Here is a 22,787-nt window from a genome sequence, read left to right on the forward strand (position 1 = left end):
CTGTAACATTAGATGATATAATATATAATAATGACTCTCATGGCAGTTTCATGTGCTGACATCTCCTGAGAACCCGGTGCAATTATTTACCCGGCAGAAATTCACAAAGCAAATCTAATGCAACTCAGTCCAAGAAAAGATAGCTCCCTCAACTTCTTTTCAATTAAAACTAGAGGGTCCTATGGGGGGGGGGCTGTGTGAATGCTTTTCACTGTGATTGAGTGTGAGCATGGGTGTGGGATAATTATTGCTGACATGGTGGGTAGGTGTGTGTGTGTGTGTGTGTGTGTGTGTACTGACTCACACTCTGTCTATATTGGTTGTATAAAGTTGTATTCAGTCCACATACTCTGGGTCAGCTGGTTCTCCCCAAATCAACAAGGCCGAGACTCAACTGTCAAACCAGCCGCTCGGGTTAAACAGCAGTTTTTGCGTTATTAATTTACAATGGGACCAGTACAGATCTCAAGAGAAACGATCTCTAACTCCTTAACCCTCAGTCATCTTTGTTATACTTGTTTCATAGTCACTGAATCTTCCAGGGTCGTCAGAAACACGCCTGCCATGTTTGAGCATCTATTGAGCAAATCAATCAAGTATCAAACACATTTGTATTCATTGTTTTTCGTTTATAGACTTAAACATCCACTGTGTGGGATTTAGATGCATCTAGTGGTGAGGATGCAGTTTGCAATGAACTGAATTCCCTAGGAGAACCCGCAGTGGCCCAATGTGTTCATACAGTTACATCTTCAATTAAGGTCTGTTGGAAAATTGCTTCTCGTCCATCTAGTGTCAATAAGAATCAATAAGCCATTTTATTATACCACTCACTAAAGATGGCTGGAACAATTGATTCACGTAGGTTGACTCCAGACCCTGAAGCTGACCTCTGCATGTTGTGTTTTCAAACCAGGTCCCACTGTGTTCGGGGCACTGAAGAAGGACTGGGCCTCTCCGAACAGCATCGCTCTCTCCTGGCAGCAACCGGAACAGACGGCCCTTCCCATCCTGGACTACGAGATCAAATATTATGAAAAGGTACAGTGACCCCCTGCGGACAGTACACAGGTGTAGACCCATACTGACCAAAATCAAACTGAAATTATATTTTAAGCCTATTTTTTAAACATATTTGTTAATGAATGTGATGATATACCAACATAAATGTATTGAAATACGGAAGAATCATATTATTTAGCTCATAAAACAGATATAAATGTGCAGTATATCACTTAATGGTGCTTCATTCATCATATCCGAGAATAAATAGTCCTGCAACTTTCTACTGGGTCCTTTTTCAAAATAAAGTAAAGTTAGTAATTAAGTAAGCTTGTGCTTTTGACCTCAGTAACAATGGAGATGTTGCTACTGCCAAATTAAGGACAGTGCTGCAGAGGTCTCCAATTAATAATATGACAGTTCTTCATTTTTTATTGACAGCTTTATTAGTAGATAAATACACGGTGTCAGCACTGATCAGAAACCCAAATGTGGTATTATTGTTTGGAGTTTAATAAATTGTGGATTTGCAGCTGATCTTCAATATTAGCCGACCACTTCCCAGAGTCCCCATGTACTAACACAGACCATAGTGACCGCTTCATAATTATAAAGCACTTTAAATTGGCTTCCCATCACAGATAATAATAATGTTTTTAGACAAGTGATGTTTACACTCTCTCTGCAGACACTGTTCTCTATGCACGACAACTTCAGTCAACTGTTGCTCAATAAAACATCTTTTGCAGAATATAAAAAAAGGCTCACTAAAATGATAAAGTAAAATCTTAGGCTCTCTCGTACATTGTGGCTGGATGACACACCTAATTGTCATTTGTGCCATCAGAAGCTGCCGTGGTGAAATGACAGTGCATATGGGGGGAAAGATGCCGTTGCACCTGTCACATAGTTAAATGTGGTTTGTCCCTGAGCAGGTTACTTCTGGTCAACACCTCTTCTGAATTATAATGGCTCATGTTCCTCGCTCCCCCCACAGGAACACGAGCAGCTGAGCTACTCGTCTACGCGAACCAAGGCTCCCAGTGTGATCATCTCAGGTTTGAAACCAGCGACTTGGTACGTGTTCAGCGTACGCACCCGCACGCCGGCTGGATACAGCTCCTACTCACCTAAATACGAATATGAATCCACAGGAGACTGTGAGTACCAGTGTTACCTCCAGCCTTTGTGTCCCTGTGTTTGTACTTCTGCCGATGTCATGTTTTCAGAGGTGAACACGATATTAACGTGCACCTTTACTGTTTTGCACGTGTCTTTCCTCATCTTTTTAGATAGTAAGTCACAGGAGGAAGATGCCATCGCTGCAAGAAGCAGCTCAGGGTCAGATGAAGTTTAGATCGCCCGGAGCAGCACCAGGGCAGTTTGTATCTGAGGCAGGCACAACAGCAAATAACTAACTGAATATGAAGCCCCATACAGCAGCAAGCACAAATAGGATTCAGACTATAGCGACTGGAAAATGTGTCTACGAAGGGAAATGAGCATAGAGCGGCCTTAAAATCACAAATGCTAACACATCACACCTCTCTACTTTCAATTTAAAGTGAATAGTGTGGTACTCAACTGCACTACAACATGTACAGGAGATGTGGAGGTGGGAAGCCCATTAGTCTTCACCCGTACAACATACTGTACATTATTGCTGATTCTTTTCCAGCCCATATGATTTTACATTTTACACCATGTGTTGTTTTTACACTGCAGAGAAGCACGTGGCTTTAACCTGTGTTTACTGTATAATAAGTGAATCTGGGACCTGGCAGACTTTTACCGTGGACTACTCCAGCATTTCACTTAGACTGAATTTATACAGTATGTGACGGTAAAGCAGCACAAAGCTTTCTCACCAAGGACTTAATATTTGACTGGTAATCAGCCTAAATCTGCTTAAAGTGTACAATCACTAAATGTTCCGATACTACTCTTGTTGGGCTTCTTTTTCCTTTTGTTTGAGTGTCATAGCTTGTGTCTTCATCAATTGGAGTCCCTCTCCATTGGGGCCTGAAATGGCAGCAATGTACAGTATGAGACAAATAATGGATATTTCCATTATTATAGCATGTAAACCTATACTGGAAAATCCTCAAATCATAATTAACAACCTGCTTATGGTCAAAACATGTTCATTTTAACTGAAAGAGCTCATCTTTGGCCAGGATGAATCTGTACAGTGAATTTCATAAGGCTTCCATAAACAAACCCCAAACCCCTCAAGGGAAAACATAACAGTAGCAGTGACAATCGAAATGAAATTAATCAAAAGGCGAGTGGGACTATACAACCTCCATGTTTTTTTACTGTGTTTGTGAGTAGTAGCTTTATTGCAAGTGCAGTCATAAAATACAAAGGTCCAGCTGCCCTTTTTATGTCGGGTCAGGTATTGTTGAGGGGAGATTTTTTGGCTTCACAGTGGCTCTCTCCCTTCCAAAGCTGCAGAGCTTTGCTTTATCCGCGGATCAGACAGTGCTCGGCCAAGCCTTTGTACCGGCCCGGCGCTTTTATCTGAGAGAGAAAGCTGATTTGGCCCCTGTCGCTCGCCCCCCCCATCCGTCAGTCTGTCCGGCCACCTGTCAGTCAGTCAGTCAGTCAGTCTCACGCGTTCCATCCATCCTTCAGTCTGTCACTTCCTCATCCCTCACTTTGCATTCTTCATCCTGTCCGCTGTCACCGTGCTATCTCTGTCCCCACACACACACACACACACACACACACACACAGAGAGACGTGCTCACCACATTACAACAGCTTCAATCCAACACATCTGCTTCATTAGTGATCTGTGTGAGTGTGTGAACTTGATGGCTGGGAGAAATGTCTTGTGTAATCTGGTCACCGCCACTTTCACTCACCCTCCTGCTGAGGGATCTGTAATTACCTTTATCTACCAACACACACACATACACACACACAGACACACACACACACACACACATACACACACACACACACTTTTAACACCACCCGTGCACATATGCTCCTGACTTACCACACACACACACACCCACGTTCCGTGCAGTATAAAAGCACGCAGGCCTCACTCATTGGGCCGGGCGACCACGCGCCCTAATCCTCAATTCATATTCATTAAGCGCACAGTATTATAGAAATACATTTGGTAATGGCAATCATCTTTCAATTATCTGGGATTCGTTAGCCTTGTGACGAGACACAGAAAAAAGGGAAAATCATGAATATCAAATGGGACCAATTTAACCAAATGATCATGGACTAAATCGTAATTTCATGAATGAATAATATTAATTAAACAGAAGCAGGCGTACGAGTCGCTCTGGCATGAAGCTGACGGGGGGGTTCTTAGCATGACAAAGAGCGGATCAAAAACATCTTTCCATCAAGAGAGCGTATATGGTCTGTATGCTGTAATATTCTAGATGTTGAATTCAAAATGTTCCCTTTCTTCTCGGGTTCCCTGTCATTTCCCTCTTTTCTTCCCTCACTGCTTTTATTATCCGTACGTGCTCCTGACGTTCAAGTTCTCCCACTTAATGTAATTTTTACTCTTCTCCCTTTTCACGCCACCCTGCGTCTCCGCCTCCATTCAGCATCAGACATCGCCTCGGATCAAGGCCAGGTGTTGGTCATCGTCACAGCAGCGGTGGGGGGATTCACCCTCCTCGTCATCCTCACCCTCTTCCTCCTCATCACTGGAAGGTAAGACCAAGTATTCAACTGCATGGCTTGGTATGAGTTTGACCTGTGAACCTCCTGATAGTCCAGTTTTGATTGATGTCTATTTCACTCACTCTCTTAGTTTCGTTGCCCATGTTGTGGCAGATGAATTTTTTAGGCCGTAGCAGTTTGAGGAGTTGTGTTAACCTTAAGTCGGGCTCAGACTGGAGGAGTGTGGAACTTCATATCCTGTGTGGGACCTTGGTCTGTGGCGAGGTTCAGCCCAGATCATAATGTGAAGAGTTTGCAGATAAAGTCTCAACCCTCACAAACTGATAGTCCTGAACGTCTTAACAAAATCCTGTAGTGTGTGAGATGTGTTGTTATTTTCAGATCTTGCAGTGTGTGCATGTTTCAGATTATAGGGAAGAACAGAGGGGAGGTGTAGAGCTCTTGCAGGCTTAGCCGGCCTTCATTTCAGTCTGAGCTCAGCCACCTTCAACCAGAGAATCAGCCAGAATGACAATGTCCCTGATATCAGCACTGCCTCTGTCCCGGTGGTTAGTTTCATTATTCATACCAGTGCTTTGCGTCAAACAGTCTAAAAAAGTCTAAATGCCCCCGAGATGTAACTGCAATTCCTGTTTAGTGTGAACAAGACCAACTCCAACTGTAAATAGAGATTTAAGCTGTACAGATGACGAGCATTTCACTTTCTTGTGAAACTCAATTTTAACGTCACAAGCGGATAAGTTCTCCTTCGCTTGTTCCATTTGCAGCAAATGATCTGGCCCCTCTACACCTGTGCTGAACCAATAGAAAACGTCTATCCAGTGAAAAGTGTCTGTTTGTATCGGCCACACTCTCCAACTATCATACTATAATTTCACATTCAATGGTGTGTATGGTTTTAGTTGGTGTGGTTAGTTTTAGGCTCAACGACTCCCTGGTTGGTCATCAGGTGGTGATGGTGGTTCGGGTTCAAATGACTACTTAAGGTCTTGGATTGTCTTGGTTGTCATGGTTACAATAATACAAACGAGGTTGAGGAAAGGTCACGGATTAAATCAATGTTATCTATCGATTTCATGAATGATGCAAGCACAGGTCTCCTGTGTGTCTGCGTTTTGTCGACTCATTCATCCCCCCCCCCCCCAAACATGGACATGGTTATCAGCAAGGCGAGCACCAGAAAAACACAAAGCTATTAAGAATTTCCATGAGACATTAAAGACATAAAATTCACACTCAGAAGATTGTGAATTTAAAAAAACAAAACAATAAATAGTCACAAGATTAACTTAATGAATTAAGAAACAATTGGCCACAATGAGCTGTTTCCACAGAGGACACGTGGGCTCGTATTTTACAAGAGCACAGTGGCATGCACCTAAGACTCTAATTCCTCGGCTGACTGTTGCTGTTCATTATTTTCCCCGGGGCACTCGCACAACATCAGATGCCTGTAGACTCGGGATACCAACAAAAACATAGTCGTTTTCAGACACGTCCTCTTGAGGAACTCCAGAGAATTCGGTCTGGACTTTTTACGGAGACTTTATCCAGCGGCAGGTTCTGTGCTCAGATGTTTTCAGAACAGAAACAAATCCTCCAGAGGATTCAGGTGGGGGGGGTGGCACGGCAAACTGTGGCATTGGTTCGTATCGCCACGATGTCTCATGATATCTCTGTCTGTACGGCGCTCGGCATTTTCATCCTGAGATATTGTGTCAACTCCATTGACACTCTCATCTCCTGCTGTGTTTATAGTAATAATAATATAAACTTTATTTGTATAGCACCTTTCACACATGAATTGCGGCACATGGTGCTTCACAATAAAGATTAAAAAGTACATAAAATAAAAATAAATGTAAAAATAAAACATGATTAACTACTTGGTAATAAAAAGCAGTTTGTTCTTTCTTTCACTTGTTTTCCCTTTGGTTTCCTATCGCAGCTACAACCACTCAAATTCAGCTTTGAATCATCAAATCAGTATGAAATCATGATGTCACATAAGGTGCTGGTTGCATAATGCACTGATTTAATGAACACAAATATGCTTTTTATAAACCTGAACCTCAGTTTACCTGCAGGCAGCATCTGGCATCCTTTGTAAACTGAAGCTTAAAGCTCATCGGAGAAATCCACTGTGCTTGTTTCCATAGAACTTCCACACATGAACGTTGAACTTGGCAGGTATGAGGTCAGTGTTGCATCAGACGAGGTGCACCACTTCCCACTGAAGGCCATATCGCTGGTGTGATTGTTAAAGGCTGCTCTAAGGGATTTAGAGTATATTTCTTATTGTTATGACTCAACCTCAGGATGTGTAGGCGGTCTCTGCTCCTAATGTATTTATAAGATAGAATAAGAGCTGCATCAAGCCGTTTAGGCCCCTTTTAAAAAAAACAAACAGATCCAGTTAAGAGCAGCCAAAGCAGGAATTGAAGTGTTTTTTTACTTTATCACCACCTGTCATATCTGCAATCCCCCTGCCCCGTGTAGGAGGGACTCTCGATGTCCTTCACTTTGAAAAAGCTGCAAAAGTACTTGAGTTGCCTGAAAAAAAGAGAAAAAAGATCAGAAGTCCTCGTCGCAGTGCTCTCACAGATGTAAGGTGGTGCAACATAAGAGGACCTGGCATACGAGGAGCTTTAGCACCTGGCTGCCCTGAAAGCTTTTTTTCTAAATTTACATCTGTTTGCATCCGCCTCTGCTATTTTTGAAAGAGCGGGGGAATTTCGAGGAGAGCAAAGTTGTCACAATTGCACGGATGCGACCTATGGTTGAAGGGTTTTGGAGTGTGTGTGTGTGTGTGTTAGTGTGTGTGTGTGTGTGTTTGTGTATGTGCTGTTTATCCTTGGATTGCCTGTCGAACATTTCGGGTCTTTTCTTTTTTTATCATTTTTTATCACTGCATATTTGCTTAAATCCCGTCTTTCATCTGAACCCTCTGCAGTGTGACGCGGTGAGGTGACTGTGAAGGATGTAAGGGCGAGAGAGGAGTGGTTTGAATTACACTGATGCTTTGATTAGCACTGTGGGCAAGGTTGTTTTACTGAAGTGCGTGTGTGTGTGTGTGTGTGTGTGTGTGTGTGTGTGTGTGTGTGTATGTGTCTGTGTGTGTGTCTGTGTGTGTGTGTGTGAACATGCGCTGAAACAATGCTCAAAAGCCCTGAGAGCAGCGGAAGAAGCCAAGGTCTCTGTGTGTGATAACTGCCTGTGTGTGTGTGCGTGCATGCATGTGTGTGTGAGTGTGTGTTTGTGTGTGTACGTGTGTGTGTGTGTGTGTGTGTGTGTGTGCGCAGCCCCTTTTTGACATGAAAGCCAGCGAGACAGAAGGATCGGCGGATAAAGGGGATCAGAGGATGGGACTGGAGAAGGCTGATAAAGGCCCATGCCACCATTTCTTTAATGAACAGCTTGACCCCATCAGCGGAGGTCAACAGTAGCTTTCTAAATCCCCCCGTCTCGTCCTCTCCTGCCAGTGTCGCTCGCCATGTTATCTGCTCTGTCTGTCAGCGTCCGGGGGATCCCGCAGACTTTGCCTTTAGCCGAGGCCCGATCTGGCAACCTGCGGCTCGTAGCCCTCTGACACCTGCTTTAATCTGGCAACCTGGGTGGTGTTCATTCTTCAAAAACGATGGAGGCTCACATGTTGATCACAGCCACCAACACACAACCATGCAAAGAAGACGTTTACAGACACACTTCCCTGTCCCAACTTATCCGATGGCAGCCTGTATCATCTCGTCATTTAGACACACAATACTTTCTATCAGTTCTTAGTGTGTAATGTAAAAGGTGCTGCTGCTGGTGAACTCACACATCCTGACTCAGCAGTTTTAGGCTCTTTAGAGTCGTGTGTCCATCACGCACACCCAGAGTCATAAAGAACAGCTACAGCAGATGGCGAGGCCCCCATTGAGCACTGATCTCAACATCATGAGTCAGTCTGGGGTTTTATGAAAGACAGACAACACTGAGACGATCACAGATCCACAGAAGAAGAGCGGCAGCAAGTTCCCCAGGTGAATGATAATGTTGCTCTGTGGCTGTGTGATGAGTGATGTGTGCTCGAGCCCATTCATACAGTGAGAGTGGGTCAATGTTGTTCTGAGGAGCTCACCACAAGTATGATATAGGAGAGTCACACACATTATTAAGTTATAAAGCAGATGTTCAGTTACATTTTGAAACTTTGAAAGTTACAATAAAATATAAAGTTATATCTAAAAACACAAACGACAAGTTGCCAACATATTGAATCTTCAGCTTAATGCTCCTATTGGCTTGACGTGTGATTATATATAAATCATAAGCTTTGGCTTTCCATCAGCTTGTACAGTGTAAATTAGAGTTTAACAATAATATTTCTAAACCCGCACAGTGCCTACCCGGCTGTAGATCGGTTACAACACTTGTAGGAATGCACAGAAAAGCATCAACTATCATTTGACACTTTCCAATTGGACGGACTGAGAGGCGGGCAAATATCAAGATCACCTTGAATCCATGGCCCCAACCTGCCAAGTGTCAACAGTCCAGCCCGGCAGTGACGGCTTACGGCCACACTTTACCCGTCTTCTAACAGCAGGACGCTGCTCCGTGTCACACAGCTGAAGTCGTCTCCCACTGGTTTCAGGAACATGACAATGAGTTGAGCATACGTCCGTGTCCTCCCCAGTCACCGGGTAATAGAACACCTTTGGGACGTGGTGGATCGGGGGGCTCCATAGCGCAGATGTGTTCTGAGAGCAGAGTGAGACTATTCCCAGTATTAGTATGGTGTTCCTGTCAAAGTAGTCTGTGAGTGTAATTCCCAGGAGAACTTGAGGTTCGCTGTGGGTTTAGCAGAAGTGTTTTTTGTTGTTTTTTTTGCTAGAAAATGGTGGACAACAGGCATTTAGACTCAGTGATACAGTTCATAATATACAAAAGCCAAAATAGAAACTAGTGTATTTATACTGGAAGTTAACCCTTGTACTCTACCACTAGTGATGTACTATCATAGGTTCATAACAGGACCGATGCTGTTCATTCAAAATTGTCAGATAGAAAATGTGGGATTTTGTTAACTTGTGTTTTTGTTTATCTGCTTTATGATTCAGACAGTTGGTCCTATTGGTTATTCAGATATTTTATGTGAAGAATGCATCATTGAAAGGACCAAGAAAATGTACTTTGTCGTTATAATTGTAATGTAATGCCATTTGTTCAACACACCTCAGTTCAGTGGGGCCTATAGTCTAAGTCTCACCCTAACCCTAATTAAGATACATTCACAGAATATTAATGTTTCTCCTGTAGCCTGTTGATGTGTAAAGGATATTGGGAGTTGGGGGGAAATGCAGAGTGATGCACGAAACAAAAGTTTGCCTTCACTTCACTCTTCACTCTAATCATTTTATTGCAGCTATGATTTATCCTTTCCCTGTCTGTTACTATTATTGTTCCATTTTATTTGTATCCAATTCTTTTGCCTTTTAAAAAAAATAATATTTATTAATATTTTACCTTTTAAAATCTATTCCATGGTTTATTGTCTGCATTTAATTAGTTTTATCTTATTCTTCACTCATCAGTCAATTATGAAGCACTTTGAACTGCACTCACTTATATTAAAGGTATATACAAATAACAACTGATTGATTGATAAAATGGTATAATGATTACAACTTTAAATCCATATTTACAAAAAGTTAAGATATGATATGCTAACCCGGATCCAAACTAGATACATGTCTCTCCATACTGTCTTGTCCTGTGGGAAGTACAGTTGGAGACCTCCGTTCCTCAGCTCCTCAGCTCTCCAGGAGGGTGACAGTATCTAGCATCCAGTCCACAGTGGCGTGAGGGCCCAGGGCTGTGGGGGGGTGGGGGAGGTGGGGTAGGAGAGACGTGCATGTCTGGAGCATTGACAGTGAAGAGAGGATTTTCCTCTGAAGTGACAGTGTGACTACCGGAGATCTCTGTTTCTGTCTCTGCTCTGGCAAGTTGGGGGTTTGGGTCAAGCCTCTGGGCTCTGCTCTTCTACTCGCTGCCACTCCTCACTTTCTCAGACATGCTCTTTATTATGTAGATGTGTCGGAGGTTTAACGTGTCATCTCCTGTTGGAGTAAACGGAAGCTTTGCCCGCCCATAAACGTCAGGACGGCCGGCTGTCAGGGCAGCAGCCAACATTTCACATCGAGCGCAGCTTTATTCTGAACGACAGTGGCACCCAGTTGAGTTCAGACCTCCACCGAGGCCCAACAGTCCCCTTCTGACCATTTGATGCAGGTTCGGAGCAAGTTGCATACACTCTTGAATATCGATCAACAAAATATGCCAGATTTTTTTCATCACAAATTATTCTCTGAGGAATCAACAAAAAAAGGGAAATTTTGTTTCTCACAACGTGAAAGAAATTGAAAAGAAATCCCTGAATCTTCCCTCTGATCCGGAACCACACCACATCCTTCCACCAAGTTTCATGGTGATCTGTTGAGTAGTTTTTGTGTAACCCTGCTAACTAACAGACAAACCAACATACTAACTCTTCTCGGCGGAGGGAATTAAACACTGTGATGTTTGGCTAATAAAACCATGGTTATTTGAAGAGCAATAATTTCTCACTTGATTGTCATTGCTAAAGTAAATGAGCTGCTTTTAAGTTGTTGAGGAAACAAAAAAAGGCGTGTTTACGAACTCAATACAAAACTCACAACCTGAAGTTTTGTCACTTTTAACAGCAGCAGGATATCCTCCACTCGATCTAATAAATGATTTAATATTGGGTGATGTGGGAGTTATCCGTCATAAACGGGATCATTAAATACGAAAAGATACTTTTTTGAATTCACCAGTGATTCCTCCTGTGTACCAGAACTCCTAGCACCTGTTTTTCTTCTTCATTATTCTCCGTCTCAGGGCTCCTCTCTTGCAGCGACACCTCCGCCCCCTCGGGCACCAGGCGACAAATTACTCGGTGAGCGTTGCAGGATTCTTTTTTTTTAAACTTCCACTCTGTGTTTAATTCATATAAAAAGATGGACGACATGACAGCTCCCCAAACGTGAAGCCAGAGCATCTTGATCGCCCATAAAGCAAGATAATAAACACTGCCACCTCCAAGTTAGTGGATGGGACACGGACCAAGCTAAACAGTTAAATTGACGTCAAATATCACACTGAGGTTTGTTAAAGTGTTTCAGTTTGGTTTTAATTACATTTTATGCTATAAAGAGAGCGTAACAGGTCATGGTTGACAGCTGAGACCGTCTCGCCATTGATTGACCATCAGCACATGATGTCAGTGTTCGTATCCAGGCTAATGTGACTTGATTCTTGGACAGTTGGAGGAAGTGGAGACGTGTCGTCCATCTTTATACAGAGTTTATGGTGTAAAATGAGCCACTGCTAAACACGGAGGTAATGGTGAACCACGTCTGAATGACAGAAGGACATTATCTGAACATTAGGCCAGATGTTTGACTTAATGGGCAATTCCAGCTAAACTATTTGAAATATAAATACACTCTCCCTCTAACCATAACTAATATGTGATCATGCAAAATGTTGGTATTTATTTGATTAATTTCCAGATGCTGTGAGGTTTGGAGCCATTGGGCATGTAACACTATAATACATGTGGGTTGCAGCAGAGTTTTTAAAGACAATCACAATGGCAGCTGATTGAGTTATAACCTCATATTAGTCTTTGTCTAACTGTGATGAACCTTAAGGGAAATCTGAGAGAATTAAATCGTTCCAAACTTGTGTTTTCTTTTTTCTTTATGTGCCTTAAAGGCTGTAATTATGTTCTCGTGTCGCCCTGACCTTGGCCTCCACGGTTCTAAATGATAACCTAATCTCCGCAATTCCTGTACTTGCTCGATTCTTTTAATAGTTTGAAACTGAATAGGCTTCTGATGAACCTGTTTATCATCATGGAAGTTTTCTGTGAATTTCAGACAGCTCACTCTAATCAAAATGACTTCAAGCTATTGGAGTAGCAAACTGCTGTTTATTATTACTGCTTCAACGTTACATTGAAGGTGTCTCATTTACATGCTGTGTACAAGTGTCCTTTCAGAGACAGAGGGGGAGGATGTGGAGATATGTTGCTAAATTTTGCATAAAGTTTATGGATCACATGGGTTTTGTATAAGTCATATAAGCCGGTTTTCCGACATTGACCTCCAGAGGATCTGCAGAGAATTTGGTCCGGACCATCTCTAGAGTTTTCCTTTCGCACATGAACAACACAGCGGGAGATTCTTTGCTCACACGTGTTCACAACAGCATCAAATCCCCCAGGGGAGTCGGTTGAGGTGCAGCAGGCAGAGACAGGATGTAATCTAGTAATTCTGCGTTTTATTTGTTTACAACACATCAATATTTTATCACCACAAGCTCTTCTGACATCTGTGTTTTCTAAGTGTGTGACACCTCGGAGATATTTCTCTTATCGTGCGTTAGAAACATAAGAACCCCAACCCCCCCCCCCCTCCCCATCATGTCTTTCTCATTTCTACATTTTGTAAGGTTTTTACCCAATTGATAAAAATGGCTCTGTATTGGAAGATCAGACGGTTCATCATATGTTCCCTTGATCACTAATCCTTATAATATGGTTTATTTATTTCCTTATTGTTAATGCTATTAGCTGTAGTCTTGCCTGCGGTGTTTGATTCTGCTCGGTGCTCAGTGTTAAAGCTTTCATGAACTGCTTATATGGTTAGATGTCATGGATCGTAACTTTTAAGAGACTCATTAGCCACTGAGATATAACTCTACCTCTTTCTCTTTCTCATCACACACTATCGGCTCCATGCCGGATCTCGCTTTTTCTGCCACCTTCTTTGTCGTATTGTTCTTACTAACGCCTGTGGAACATGGGAACCTTTTAAGAACTGTCACACAACACTTCATGGAATCGAACTGTAGGTGCCACTATTCAAATTTCAAATCTTAGCTAGTACTCAGTGTGAGGTTGCGAAAATACCACGTATGAACTGCCAACAAGGGCGCTCGTGAATAAGCGTGAAAAGACACTTGGAAGTTTCTCTAAGTTCCCAAAGAATCTTTTATTTTGAACTCTTCCCTGCAAACACACACAAACACACAAACACACAAACACACACACACACACACACACACACACACACACACACACACTGGTGCCTGTATCCTTTCCTTGTAGAAACCTTATTTACAGACTTCTTCTGCCGTATATGACACACAAAAAACATTTGAGGACGATCCCTTTGACTCATATGTCATCCAACCTGTTTTCCAGGTGCCAGTGGTACTTTAAGGCCAAGATGACCTCGGAGGAGAAGAGGAGGACCAGTTATCAGAATGGACATGGTGAGTCACATTAGTCCTTTTGTATTTGAATGATAGATTGAGGGATGAAGACATTTGAAGAATCAACAAGAATTCTTTATACCACCATTTTCCTTCATTTGTCTTTCTCTCCTTAACTCTAATACTGTTTTGTTTTTATCTATTCTCTTTTATGTTATGGTTTTTAATTATCGGCATTATTATTATTGCCATTCATTTTCACTTGGAATACAAGATGAGTTGATTAAACATCATTGGTCAAAGGTCAAGATCACTCCGCGCTCACAAATTATATTTTTGGCCATAACTCTACAGTCAATGCACTATTTATTTATTTGGGCATTTTATGTCCAAAGTGTCAAACATCAGCTTCCCTTTGACATCATAATGTTCTGCAAACCAAAAGCCGTCATGTACCTCCTCTGTATTTTAACCATTTGTTTTCTCGTGTAGCACATTTAAGCCTATGTGAAAAGTGATCTATGAATAATGTTATTAAAAAGGGAGTTTTAACGACATTTATTTGCCTCTCGGTGGAGGCATTAAAACCCAGATGCAATTATTTATGTATTTATTTATTTAATTTGGTCCTGACCTGTCTGCTACTGGGCTATTATAATTCTCTAGCTGTATTTTCTGTCTTTTGTGTTTTAATGCCGACTCTTTCATCACTGGTGTAAAAAAAAACACTGATTTAAATCGGAGCTCTAAGGTGAAAAAAAAAATAACAAAGAGCACAGAAAACTGAACAATGAGGCGAAAATTGCAAGAGGAGAAACGGAGAGGGCAGAGAAATCAGGGTCGGGGTCGAGCGAGTAGAGGCAGAGGACAGAGAAAGATGAGGAATATTTTAAGGTGACAATTGGATCGAGTCAGAAACAGACAGGGCAAAGGTAAGAGACAATATCAAATTAGGTTTTGAAAGTATCTAACTAGCAGCCACACAGTTCACTGGGATTTAAGAGACAGAAACACACACCTCTTGCTTAAAAAGTATTGGTCTGTCCCCCGTGTCCTGTGTCTGGACTCAGTGGAGTGTTGAGCAGATGCTCTGAGAGGGGAACAGGCTCCTCTGGGTTCTGCTGCTGCTGGTTCAAGCATCAGAGACTGAAACTGATTGTCGTTTTAGGTTTTGATCCCTTAAGGAGAAACAACACAGCTTTTGTCTAATACCGCCCCCAGCGTCCCTTCCCCGTTTTCACTGACTTGCTCATGGACACTTCAGCATTATTGAGGATCTAAACCCTGCTTGGCCCAACACAAAGACAGAGAGGGAACAAGCTGTTCGTGTGTCTGTTCCGGAGCATGACTGATTCTCAGAGAGACATTCAGGTCAACTACACAGAAGATATTGAACTTCAGACGGGCTAACTTGTCTAATTGACTCCAAGCTCATAATCAATAGTGGTGGTGAAATGTGTCTCTACACGTCTATGACCATTTGATCAAATCACTGTTTCTATGTGATGCCCTGTGACACACTGTTCAGAAAAAGTCATTTGGCTGTAATTAATACGGACAATAGAAAGCACTTTTTGTGTTGTTTTTTTTCACATATTTTTTTTGGCAGTAAGGATTTTTAGTGGAGCTGAGTTTATGTCTGATGTTTCCCCACAGACCTATTAAATGAGCTTAAGTAGCCCTTTACTGATGCCACCCATCTTATTCCTAATACCTTCATTTACTTTTATTTTACACAAGATGTTATACAACACTATTAATTATATAGAAAGTTGGAAACTGGCTTTTCTTGCCCTTTCAACACAAGGAAGTCAAAGTTCGGATGTCTTCGTGTCAACGAACCCCAAATCACCCCTGATGTCTGTGCCGTGACGGGGATGTGTGAGTGATGTGGAAGCACTGTATTGATGTGTGTGTGAGTGGCTGAGAGTGAACAGTAGTGTAATGCACTTTGAGTATCTAAAAGCTATATACCCTCACACAGATTTGTAATCCTATGTGCGTCAGTGTTCCACATTCTCTGAGGTAAATGCAGGATTTCATCCTCAGGTGCAAGAGCTGCTGGTTTGGCATTATCCGAGTTTCCTAGGGTCTCAAAAAGTCTGAATTTCAGGACCTAACAAGTCTTGAATATGTTAAAATGTTATACACTATTGACTTGGCTGTGGTTAAAACTATGGATGTGGTCTCTTGAGCGCTAACATATTGTTTCAGTGCTTCTTCTCTACTGTATTATAGTAGCAGTAAAAAAAAGTAGCAGTTGATTAGAAGTAGCACTAAAGAGTTTCATACATGGTTTTAACTTTAATTTCCAAAATTGTGAGACCTTAGAAAATGGTCATCTGAGCTGATTTTCCCTTTTATTGTGCTTATTGTTTATTTAAATGAAACAACACGCTCTCACCCACGGTCTCTGTTACTCTCTTTCTGTATCCCCAGTCCCTGTGCCAGGATTAAAGACCTATGTAGACCCTGATACATACGAGGACCCCACTCAGGCCGTCCATGAGTTCACCAAGGAGATCGACCCGTGCAGGATCCGCATCGAGAGGGTGATCGGAGCCGGTATATACACACACACGCGCACACACACACACACACGCACACAGAGTTTCTTTCTCCTCCATGTGCCTTACAAATTCATGCTGCTCGCCTGTGGGCGGAAAGAGATCAGTTATGTTGGTTAGAGAAAAACAACAACTTTGAATGTGCCAGAAGAGATTTATTTTCATTACACACATGTAATTGCAGCGATCCCCCTCCTGCTCCATTGTACACACTCAAGACGATTCCCTTTTCTCCATTTCCCTCTGTGTCACTGTCATCTACTCTGCACAGACTGCAGGAATATGAAAGCTATAACAGCTTGAGAGAACAAAAGAAAGTGCAAGAATAGATTCAGAGCTTTTTTTAGAAGGCGAAATAGAGAATCTTATGAACCAATCAGGAAAAACAGTGCTGGAGTGGGGATGAGAACTGCAACACTGCCCCCAGGTGGCTAAATGTGCTGCCACATAGTGATGGTGAGAAGTGACAGTCTAATTGTGTGTGTGTGTGTGTGTCCGTGTGTGTGTCCGTGCGTGCACTCCAGGTGAGTTTGGCGAGGTGTGCAGCGGCCGCCTGAGAACGCCGGGGAAGAAGGAGATCGCTGTGGCCATTAAGACGCTGAAGGGAGGCTATGTGGACCGTCAGAGGCGGGACTTCCTGCGCGAGGCATCAATCATGGGCCAGTTCGACCACCCCAACATCATCAGGCTGGAGGGCGTGGTCACCAAAAGTAAGAGGGACTATGTAGATGAGCAAGTACTGTTTATATGTTAATAACAAAGTTCTATCTGTGATGCGTGGGACCTCAATGACCCCAATGTCACAACACATTTTTTGTGTTTCTTTTTCCAAATCTGAGTGTGAAGTTGTTTGTACAACAGGCACCTGCGTTTTCTGTTCCTGTGTCTGTTCATGTCTTGCGTGTGGGACTCCAGTGACTCACAGAGACAAAGGAAACCTCGTTCAATGTAGCACATTTGCAACTGTCCTTTAAAAAGACAGTGCCAAAAAAAATATTACTCACAATTTTGTTCTCTTGTGACATGCAGTGCACTTTTCCTTTCAGACCAAAGGAGAACGGGGGGGACGACTACCAGTAACAGTTGTGTAACCATCATATTTAAGCTCTGTCTGGTCTGACTGGTTACCATAATGAAAATAATAAGAGGGATAGATGTAATGATGTTATTAATGATATCAGCACCAGTTAATAGTAGTAGTGATGATGGTGATTATCTGCAACATTATTTATTAGTTTGGTTTGGATGAAAGTTACAGTTTGAGTTTGGTTAACTCTGAAAGTCAACGCAATGTCCCCAGAAGTAATCTATGGCAACGTGTGTGTGTTTGTGTGTGCGTGTGTGTCTGTGTGTGTGAATTTGTTAACGAGCTCTGTTTCACGGGGCTCACCCGGTGCAACATATGGTTGTTTTTACGGGGGGTGTATAAAGTGAGACATCACTGTGAATACAAATGTGTCCCCTGAAGACTTTCAACACGTCCCTAAATGCAGATAGAGGACACTTCTCCGCTCCCACTCCACTGACAAGGATTCCACCGATAAGGGGGTTTTAAAAGGCGACACCTTCATTATTATTGAAGCTGCTGATTACGGCTGTAACTGCAGCTTAATAGTCTGCAATCTCAATAGCGCTTCAGAAAACAAACAACCTTCCCACAGAAAGCAGACATCCCCCTGGAAAGACGTCTGGTGGTGAAAGAATAAAAAAATTCGACTGAATATCTCCATTGAGACACTGGAAGGACATTTTCTGAATAAGATCAAATCAATAAATCAATAAATCCATCCATTCACCCCTGAGGGCCACAGAGGGGCCGGAGCAGACAGCAGTGGAAAGGGTGGGATACACCCTGCACTGGTCTTTTATCAAATATTAATGATAATAATAATAACCACATTATACATACTTGAAACATTAGCAGGATATGTTAGTTTACTTTTTAACGATGTTCCGTCAAAATACAGTCATACTGTAAGTGCTGTGATTAGTATTAGTTTATCTTATCGTAGATGTATTAGCAGTTCACCAACATTTTAATCCTGAACTTTTTTCACTATTAAATATGACGAGCTTCAATATCATTCAGCAAAATCATTGATTGTAAAAATCGATGAGGATTATCAGGTTTTACTTATCTGTGTTAATAAGAGAGGAAGTTATTAGAACAAACTATTTTGCATGGCTCCGTACACACACACACACACACACACACACACACACACACACATTACAATATATACCCCGAATCCTGTCAGCCTGACAGCGGGTCACCTATAGACCGGCTTTTCTTTCACTGGAGCCGTCTGTTTGTCTTTCTCTCGCTCCCTCCATCTTCCATTTCCCTCCAGCTGTTGTTGTTCTTCAGAGACTAATTATGGGAGGTATTGTGCTGTGACTGACTGCTTTACCTGCACTGAAATAGCAGGTGACACGCTGGAGTCTGGTAAACAGGTGCGTTTGTTTGTGTCGGGGCGCTGCACCGCGCAACTTCAGATAGTATCCGGACCCCCGCTAATTGGCTCGGGAAAGCCAAGCTTGATCACATCACTTCCTGTGCGTCCCTGCTGGATTTGTGTGCAGCGACAGAATCTGTACGTTTAAGGATAAGATGGTAAGAAAAAAAAACCCACAACAAGCAGATTGTGTCACTTTGTTAAGTGATAGAGTTCAGTACAGGCGGAACGCTCTGCTCATCCATCCATCTGTACCTGGACCCTCTGTGTCAACTTCTCTATTTAGACTTTATATCTGAGGACTACTTACTATGTTCTGGAAATTGTTCACCTGTGGAACTTCCCCACCTCGGAGAAAGAGCAGCACACAACCGCTTTTATAAACTTTTTGAATTGAAAGCGAACACGGTGACACATATGAACGTATCACCTTTCTGTTCATGGTGTTGTCATTTAAACTAACGTTATGTTATGGTTGTTGTTTGTGTCTTTTACATCAGTAAACATCCCTTGTGTCTGATTCTCCTTTAATTCAAACCACACAGCCATGTAAATCTATATTTGTATCTAGTTGCTCAAACCCATTAACTTGGAATCAAATTTGTTCTACAAAGGGTCCCAGCGTTCACATATTGTGCTGAGGCTCTGTGAAACAGGAGATACCCTGCATCCATTCAGATGTATGAAAGGAATCTCTTTCACAAATCTCTGTACTGACGTTACAACACAACCTTTCATGTTCCCATTTGAGAGGCGGAGAGGTGGCTTGGTTTGGAATGGTGTGATAGCGCGGCGTGACTGCACCACAGTGACACTTTTATTCCTGTTTCCAGCAGCTCAGAGCAGTTTACAGCCCAGCGGCACACGGGCCTGGACCGCTGCCTCCCAGCTGTAAACCAGTGCTGCACCTGTTTCTAATGAATGTTTTATGTCCTAGATGGATTGAAGGCGGAACGGCTCGCATCTCCAGGTAGAACAAGTCGAGATGGAAGAAAGGGAATTAGGGATTCAGCAGCTCCACTTGATGCATCAATCAGCTGCTCATGCTCTCCCCCCCCCCTCTCTCTCTCTCTCTCTCTATCTCTCTCTCTCTATCTCTCTCTTTTAACAGATAACAGAGTTTTGTTCTTAATATATATATATATTATATATTATCTATTCTTTTATGTAATATTTCATATCATAAAGCATGTTAAAATGAATGCTCTAGAAATTATGTTTTATTGCTCTTTATCATTATCAAGGAGGTTTTATTTTAGAGATTGTATTGACAAGTAGCCATTTGCATTTTAAGGTCAAATTAAAATATTTTTCCCACAAAACCAAGCCTGAGGGCGTCTTTCATCCAAAAGTATCAACCTCTGACACTGACTCTGAAATGTAGAGACCCAGACGCTCTCTTATGAGCTTTTAACTGCACCTCATGCTCTTATCTTTATTAATGCCTGTGAACGAAGAGAGAGCACTTGCTCAGCAGTGGGTCCCTCCGAGGAGCAGACGGACTGGGTTATTTATTTCCTCTGGGTTTTCCTGCTTGATCTCATATTTACAATTGCAAGAAAATAATCTTTGTAGAAATAATAAGTGTGTGTGTGTTTGTGTGTGTTTGTGTGTTTGCAGGCCGACCTGTGATGATTGTGGTGGAGTACGTGGAGAACGGATCACTGGACTCATTTCTGAGGGTGAGTGTTGAAGCGATCAAAGAACTCGACTGTGATTTACGTTTGTCTCTGGCCTCAGGGCTTTTTTTTCTCCTGCAAATAACCACATGACAAAACCACTGATATAAAATGACAAAAGAAAGCAAAACACATCAATGCCTGTGCCTCGGTCTGTAACAGTAACAAACAACAGTATTTCGGGATTTCTGTGTCAGCCAGGTCATTATCAGGCAGCCGGATAACGAGATCTCCCTCAGTCTCTGGCTGAGGTTTAATGACTCTGCATGTAGCCGCAGCCCACAGACTGTAAACAGAGTATTCCACATTGTATTCTGTTTCTACACATATAAAATTTGTTTTATTCCTTTGTTTGAGTCATTTTATCCATCTTTTTCCCTCCCGTTGTTTATACTGTCTCTGCTATTTGCAATGGCTCCCTATCTGTCAGCTCATCCACCTCTGAATCTCTCTCTCTCTCTCTCTCTCTCTCCCCCCTGTCAGCAACATGACGGTCACTTCACTGTCATCCAGTTGGTCGGCATGCTGCGCGGCATCGCCTCGGGTATGAAGTACCTGGCGGACACGGGCTACGTGCACCGAGACCTGGCGGCTCGGAACATCCTGGTCAACAGCAACCTGGTGTGTAAGGTGTCCGACTTCGGCCTGTCCCGGGTGCTGGAGGACGACCCGGAGGCTGCGTACACCACAACGGTACACCCACCTCTCACACCCTCCACAACTCAAATTCTTCAATATTTAAAATGTTGTACTTTGGTGGTACAACAGCAACATCTTGACCCAGTTAAGTTTTGCATTTGAGAGAAAAAGCACAGGAGTTATAAGCACAGACAAGTCAATGGAAGTAAGGCTGCTGAGGGGGCTCTAGCACCCTCTATTGGTGAGGGTCAGCAACTTAAATCTGTTTATTTCTTAAATAGCGTTAGACGTGTAGGAACTGAGAGCATCATGGATATCTGTTGGTATTAGGGGGTAAATTTTATAAACGGGTTGTCCAGTACCTACTGTTCATTTATCGTAGCCTCTCATTTATATTCTCTAAAGCCAGGTTGTAAGCACAAGGGTGTATTCATATTGTGTGTGTCTTTGTTTTAAATTGTGTGTTTGTGTGTGTGTTTGAACAGGGTGGTAAGATTCCAATCCGATGGACGGCACCTGAGGCCATCTCATACAGGAAATTCTCCTCGGCCAGTGACGCGTGGAGTTACGGCATTGTCATGTGGGAGGTGATGTCTTATGGGGAACGGCCATATTGGGAGATGTCCAACCAGGATGTGAGTATTGTGGTCGTTCATAATACAGTTGTGTCATATGAGATACAAGTCATTTAACTTTTGACTCTTTGTATTTGGACCCGATTTTCCTGTTTGCACTTTGAGTCCATGTTTTCCTGTTTTGTTTTGAAGCCATTTTCCGTGTGTCTCTTACTTTTCTTTCTGTCTTTGTCCTGTTTCTTGTCCCTGTGATTATCTGCACCTCCCAGTGTGAGTTCAGTTATCCCTGCAGCCTCCCTGGTGCATTCACTCTCTCCGCTTCCACTCCTCTGTGTCAGTTTGTCTGTTTTCATTCCCCTTGGATTTCTGTTCAGTTCAGTTTGACTTAGCAACCGATCGCTACCTCAGTGTTTCCCTTGTTTCTAGTCCAATCAAATCAGATATACTTTGTGGTCCCCATGGAGACATCTTTCCTAGGGAAAAGTGCTACAGCAACATTAGTACATTGTTTAACAAACAAACAAAAACAGTATCGTGTGAGGCCCAGAATAATAATGCAGAATAAAAGTGAGTTGAATTTTGTACCTTCCCTTTTAAAACACTAAAAAGATATAATGCTTAAAAGATGAAAAACAAAAACCAGAGTGTAAAATGTCCCAGACAAAGTTCAGAGGTTACTGAGATACATGGCTGAATCCACATGTTTCCTTATTGACTAGTGTGATGGATGTTGGGATGAATGAGATCTTGAGGCGTACGGTCTCACATCTGACTCTGGCTCTGTAAAGTCTGCCTGAAGGTAACCGCTCAAATTCAGAGAATAGAATGGGTGACGGGATATTTAGGATCCCGTGTGCGAGTCTGATCACAGAACCTTCGTAGATGGTCTGAAGGGATGAATAGTTCTGGTTCTGTTGC

The 22,787-nt window shown here is 42.5% G+C and overlaps 1 protein-coding gene across 3 annotated transcripts in view; it reads left to right on the forward strand.

The window, feature by feature from the left end:
• The window catches only part of LOC133967485 (ephrin type-A receptor 6-like), a 105,702-nt gene that overhangs the window by 77,543 nt on the left and 5,372 nt on the right, over positions 1-22,787 (forward strand). Inside the window, exons 4-12 of one of the 3 annotated variants that reach the window (XM_062402960.1) lie at positions 917-1,041; positions 2,000-2,162; positions 4,587-4,695; positions 13,943-14,013; positions 16,393-16,518; positions 17,045-17,230; positions 20,597-20,658; positions 21,139-21,352; positions 21,769-21,929. In XM_062402960.1, coding sequence (XP_062258944.1) covers positions 917-1,041; positions 2,000-2,162; positions 4,587-4,695; positions 13,943-14,013; positions 16,393-16,518; positions 17,045-17,230; positions 20,597-20,658; positions 21,139-21,352; positions 21,769-21,929 — 1,217 coding nt within the window. The remainder of the gene's footprint in view (positions 1-916; positions 1,042-1,999; positions 2,163-4,586; positions 4,696-13,942; positions 14,014-16,392; positions 16,519-17,044; positions 17,231-20,596; positions 20,659-21,138; positions 21,353-21,768; positions 21,930-22,787) is intronic. The other 2 variants (XM_062402959.1, XM_062402961.1) reach the window with 2 other exon arrangements.

The sequence above is a fragment of the Platichthys flesus genome, chromosome 13, assembly GCF_949316205.1.
Source record: "Platichthys flesus chromosome 13, fPlaFle2.1, whole genome shotgun sequence".
In the NCBI taxonomy this organism is placed as follows: Eukaryota; Metazoa; Chordata; class Actinopteri; order Pleuronectiformes; family Pleuronectidae; genus Platichthys; species Platichthys flesus.